This window comes from Macrotis lagotis, chromosome 1 (assembly GCF_037893015.1).
Source record: "Macrotis lagotis isolate mMagLag1 chromosome 1, bilby.v1.9.chrom.fasta, whole genome shotgun sequence".
In the NCBI taxonomy this organism is placed as follows: domain Eukaryota; kingdom Metazoa; phylum Chordata; class Mammalia; order Peramelemorphia; family Peramelidae; genus Macrotis; species Macrotis lagotis.
In genome coordinates, this window is record NC_133658.1 from 23,720,641 (window position 1) to 23,726,750 (window position 6,110).

A 6,110-nucleotide genomic window follows, 5' to 3' on the forward strand; every position below is an offset into this window, starting at 1 on the left:
AAGATAAATAGGAAATGATTAGCAGAGAGAAGGTACTAGAATTAAGAGGGTTAGAACCGCCTTCCTGTAGAAGACAGGATTTTTAACTAGGATCTAAAGGAAACCAGGAAAGTCAGGAAGCAGAGAGAACTTTCTAGGCATGTGGAACTGTCAGAGAAGATGACTGGAGTCAAGAGTTAGGGTGTCTTGGTAATGGGATGGTCAAGAGTCCAGTGTCTCTGTGTCACACATATGTAGAAGGAGCCTGGAAAGAGGCCGAGAAGAGTAGATTCTAAAGGGCTCTGAGCTTCAAGAGGATTTCATATTCGATCCTGGAGGTATGAGGAGCTATTGGGGTTTATTGGGTGGGGGGTGGGGTGACATGATCAGACCTGGTCTTTCAGAAGATAACTTAATGGAGAATGGAATGGAGTGGGGAGTTACTAGTTCTATGTCCATATCTTATCCTCATCAAGAAAAGATTTGCATAGTACTCATCAGACATTCACAACTTTATTGAACAATCATCTCTTTGCATTCACCCATCTCCCAAACAGTCTGCCTTGTATGCTAAAAAGTATGACCACCAAGCACAAAGTTCCTAATTTAATATGACACATAGAGATCTATATATCTATCACATAAAAGCATCATGATAGCAAAGACTACTGACTTCTAACTTCTAAATTTAGTAGCCTGCTTCTCTTTCTTCATCTTCCTATTGGCCTGGCAATTGGCCTGTTACTTACTCCACCTATGTTTCATTCTTCTTGTTCTGGCAGTTTAGTTATGGTGGAAGACAGTCACAATACTTCAATGATTCCATTTTATAATGGATTCCCTTCTAGATCTGGAGTCAGTCTTTAGGTTCTCTGTCTCTCTAATTCTCTCTAAAAACTCATTGCCCAGGGAAGCTGAACTGCAAGTGGGACACACGGCTACAATGTCTAAAGGCAATGCTTGGTTTTTCACATAGTTAAGATGTGTCCTTCAGGGGAATAGCTATCTTTCACAGACACAGTCCCAGTTTAGATTATGGTGAGGATGATAATGAGAATAGTGAGAATGAAGGTGATGGATGAAATGTTTACTTCCCTAAATCCTTCCTCACCATCAGGGTGAAAAATGGGACTTGATATGATGGACAAAAAGTCATGAGACTTAGAACAGAAGACTGGTTCAAGTTCTAATCCCAAAGTTTGCTACTGCTCTCCTTTGGTGAGTCACTTCATCTTTTAGGTCTCAGTTTTCTTATCTGTAAAAGGTAGAGAATGCTTCTTGCACTGTCTACCACTGAGGGCTCATGTGGGAATACTGTTTTATAAATTGTAAAGCACCAGAGAACAATATGCTGTCATTGTATCATTAGTATATGGAGAAGCATCCAGCAGTGACCACACTTGTATATGGTGAGGGCCTCTCTCAGTCTTCCACTATATAGCAGTAGATGAAAAAAGAGGTGGGAAAGAACACTCCAGTTGACTCAATGGGGTCCCCCCTGTGGAAAAACAAAGATCTTTAATTCAGTTAAAACTCTCTACCCACACAAATTTCCTAACATCTGAAAGGAGAAGTTGGAAGGAGTGGGAGAGAGCAGGATTTGAGCATTTCACCAAAACAAATTCTCACACCCCTGCAATCTGTTCTCCTCAGACAGTAATTCTCCTTCCTCATAGTTCACCTGCTCATACAGTCAAAAAGAAGGAAATAATTAAAAATAATGTATCTAAAGAAAATGTTGAGAGGTCATTTCAACTAATACCCTGCCTCTAGTAATGATATTTTGCTATAATCTCTCTTTTCTTGATTCCAGTAAAGATCTCTCTGTACATATCAAATAGATCAAGAGAACTCAGTTCCCAAAATACTTCCCTGATAAATCTCTCCAAAAATCCTCTCATTTACCATCTGCCCTCCCTATTCCCTAGCCACCCCACACACCTGTCTTCTTCTTTTTCCATATGATAAAAGCCGCCAATGAACTCAGCACAAGAACAGCAGCTGCTAAGGAACTCAGGACCATGACCCAGAGCCTTTCCCTCCTTGTCTCTTCGGGGACTATAGGGGGAAAACGGAACCAGTTAAATTGTGGGAAGAAAAGATGGAAAGATGAAAAAAGATATTCTCCATATAACTGAGAGGGAATGTCACTGGTCCAATATAGTCCAATATTTCCTCCCATTATCTATTTCAGGAAAGTTGCAGGAAGGAGAACTATGTCCTCAGTTCCTCTAGTGAGCTCTCATGGCCTGGATATTGTCCTGGAGTGCTTTCGAGGGATTTTCCCATCTTGGATTCCATAATGGAAATTAAACACTAGAAGGACCAGAATGTTAGAATACCTTGAAGGACCAAACTGCATCAGTTAACAAAGTACATTTTTCAATATCCATAAAACAAAGAACATAGAGATAGAACTAGTTCCTAATCAGTGTGAATGATGAATCCTCTGAAGTGATCACATATATTAAAATTCAAAGAATTGGAATTTATAATTATGTAAAATTATGGTCACTGGTTCCAACTAATAGAAACGTGCAGCACAAATTCCAACAATTCAGTCACTTCAGGAGATTTATTATTCATGCCCATTAGAACCTAGTAAAAGGATGAAAATTTTTTATTTCAAAAGCAAATCAATAAAATTTTGAGTCAATAGATACACTAAGTCCTTCTGGGGTTAAAAAGGAATAGTAGTGTTTGAAAAGCATCCAGTGTTACCCTGACCCTCCTCAGGAAAACTCACCAGGATATACAGTTGGCTTCTCCAGCTCACTGTGCTCAATCAAACAGGCATAACCTTTTCCCGTATCTCCTGATGGCAATTCCAAGGTAACATGGAGGTAGTAGGTGGCATCAGAATTTGGCAAGGTGCCACTGGATTGCTCATGCCCCCACATACCCAGTTCACCATCCTTCTCCCAGAGCAAAAGAATGGAACGAGGGTAAAAACCTGTGGCCAAGCAGGAGAAGATTATTCTGCCATCTGGAGTGTGATGACGAGATACAGTCACTTCAGGGGGTGCTGGAAACAGAAATAAAAGAAAGGTCTGTTATTCTCTTTGCCTCACACTCTTCCCCTGCCCCACCATCCTTGCTTCTCAGTTTTACCACCAGTGACAACTAAGTCATCTGTAAGAGCACTACTGGACCTGGGCTATAGAGGTTCACCACCTACCATCACCCATCAAAAAGAGATAACAAGGCAGTCCTAGAGTCATGTTCAAGATCATAAATCATTTTGCCCATATTTCATGGACATTTCAACTATTTCCATAATGAATATCACACATCTATCCCACCTCTGGAAACCCATAGAAACACATCATACTTAGTCCACTCATATGCAGAATCTATTTCTTCCTCTCTCTCTCCCTCTGAATCTAATTTCTCCTAATATAGCATCCAGATTTTCTTCCCTCAGAGTTATTGCTAGACTACATACCTAACCTACTGATATTCATAAGATATGTTCCTGTTTTCAGATACATTATTCTTATTCATATGATTCCAATTAGCCCTTCAATCCCCACACATCATCCTTAAGAGGTTTATACAAGAGGACTGATAATAATTATTATTTCAATTATAATAACATATTTAGCTGTTTGTGGTTCGTGAAGTATTTCATACATATAATATGTCATTTGATCCTCACAATAACTCTATAAAAAGTTTTCATACCCATTTTACAGATGAGTAAACTGACTCTTAAAAAATTATCCCTAGTCACACAGTCTGTGAGGGTCTGAGGCAGGATTCAGACTCTGGTCTTCCTGAATATCTCACCTTGTTCAGCACTCTCTCCATTTTAGTACCTACAATAATTGTTCCCTTTTTTTTAAATGTGGGTGCAAAACCTCAGTGACTTTAAGTGACTTCTTCAAAGGCATACAGATGGAATCTGCTGAACCAGAAGCCAGGACTCTTGACTCACACCTTGGAGTTGTGAGTGTTCCACAGAAGAGAAGTTAGGAAGGACAAAGGACTTACTTTTTTCTTTCAGGTGCACAATTTGCAAGAGAAGCTTAAGGAAAAAGGTACAATCCTCTCGAATTGCCTTGATCCAGAAGGGATCCTTTTGAAAGGGACAGAAGTCCTCAGCCTCTGGCTTTATGACTATCCATTGTCCTTTCTTCACATCCAGTTGGCAGACATCTTCACCATCAAAGGCAACACCCATTTGACTATTCACCAGGATGCCCTTGTCAGTCTCACATCTCATAAGGGCCTGCCCTGTGTGGGTACCTGTTAGGAATAAGGGAAAGAGAAGGGGAAGAGATGGGACTGGGCATCATTCCTCCATCTATCCATTCATTCAGCAAGCATATCTTAAGAGCACACATTTGTTGTGTGAAAAACCCTATTCTAGGTGACAGAAGAAATATAGAACTTTGATAAAGCACCATTCTTTAGATAAATCACTACTTGGAGTCCACTGTCTAAGAAGAAGATAGAACCCATCACAGATGACCATTCTATACAACAACCAAAGAGAATTATAAAAGAGCCAGAAATGCTTTATGCAAGATCAGAGAAGGGAGGTTGCTACCAACTGATGAGATCAGAAAAGCTTCCTAGGCATAGTGACATTTAATTTGGACTAAATGGTTATGAATTCAACAGGAAAAGAAGTAGGGTATATCAGAGTCCAATGTGAGCAAAGGGACCAAGATGGGAATCAGTCTGGTTTCAAGGGACAAAGTCTGGTCCCATCATCTTGGAGAAGAGAGTTGAAGGGAGTTATACGGAACAAGGTAGACAAGGTAAAATGCCACCGGTTTATGGGAAGCTCTTAACACCAAGGGAAAGGTTTACACTTCATACCAGTCCTGTTTATTCTTTGCCTGGGTGACAAAAGTGATTATCAGTGACTCAACACATGGCCACCCAATTCCTTGATGTGATCTCCTAGGAATGAATCTGGGGACTGAAAGCAGAATGGCCAGCCAAACCAACTTACCCTCTGTCCAGTTATAATACTGTGTCCTTTCCTTGAGGATCTTGTCAACCTCAGCCTGTACTCGAAGTAGTTCTTTTCGGTTTTGCTGGACCAGAAAGTTCTGCATGGGTGCACTGACTCTATCCAACTTAAAGATCAGGTCTTTACTGAAGCTATCGAAGGAGATAATCAGATGGTCATCCAAACAGCCATTGAGGAAGATGTCTGCAGGGACCCCAGGAGAGGCCATCACAGTTAGCTGAATCTCCAGGCTATGAAGCTCTGAAGTGGGAAAGGAGAAGGAGAAGAAGGTAAAATTTGGTCATGCTGAAAGCAGAACTTTGTTTTAATTTGACAAATATTTATTGTCTACCATGTACCAGCATGTTAAAGAGGTTCTACACAAAAACTAGGTTAGGGCAGCTAGGTGGCACAGTGGATAGAGCAGCAGCCTTGGAGTAAGCAGGACCTGAGTTCAAATTCGGCCTCAAATACTTAATAATTACCTAGCCATATGACTGTAGGTAAAACACTTAACCCCATAACCTTGCAAAAAGCAAAAACAAAATCCAAGGCTAAAAATAGCTAAAAGCATACCATAATATGATTGTTGTTGATGATGATGATGATGATAATGTATGTTCTTTGTTCTCAAAGAAGAACATGGCATCAGAGAGGTGATTCCATGATGTGCACATAAATTGAATTTAAGTAAGGGGGTGCTGTGTAAGGTTCAGTAACCAGGCAATTAGGATTAAGCGAATTGCCTAAGGTCACACAGCAAGTAAGTGTTTGAGGTCACATTTGAATTCAGACCCTCCTGACTCCAGGGCAGGTGCTCTCCCCACTGTGCCATCTAGCTGCTAGCTAGCTAGCTAGCCCTGGAATAGGAGGACTTGAGTTCAAATCCAGTCTTGGATATTTGATACTAGCTGTGTGATCTTAGACAAGTCACTTAACCCTATTGCCTTGCAAAAAACAAAAAATTGTCATAGTTGGCATGTATATAGCTTCTTTTTTTTTAGGTTTTTGCAAGACAAATGGGGTTAAGTGGCTTGCCCAAAGCCACACAGCTAGGTAACTATTAAGTGTCTGAGGCCAGATTTGAACTCAGGTATTCCTGATTCCAGGGCCGGTGCTCTATCCACTGCGCCACCTAGCCACCCTTTATATAAAGCTTCTTAATGTT

The 6,110-nt window shown here is 40.6% G+C and overlaps 1 protein-coding gene across 1 annotated transcript; it reads right to left on the reverse strand.

Annotated features, from left to right (window-relative positions):
• Window positions 1-1,169: 1,169 nt before the first annotated feature.
• LOC141521103 (class I histocompatibility antigen, F10 alpha chain-like) lies at window positions 1,170-5,307 on the reverse strand. The gene is made up of 6 exons (XM_074233665.1): window positions 5,295-5,307; window positions 4,943-5,203; window positions 3,973-4,227; window positions 2,726-3,004; window positions 1,921-2,037; window positions 1,170-1,477 (listed from the first exon to the last, which is right to left on the reverse strand). Exons 1-6 carry the CDS (start codon window positions 5,305-5,307, stop codon window positions 1,413-1,415), a joined length of 990 nt encoding a protein of 329 aa, XP_074089766.1. The 3' UTR covers window positions 1,170-1,412.
• Window positions 5,308-6,110: the final 803 nt, after the last annotated feature.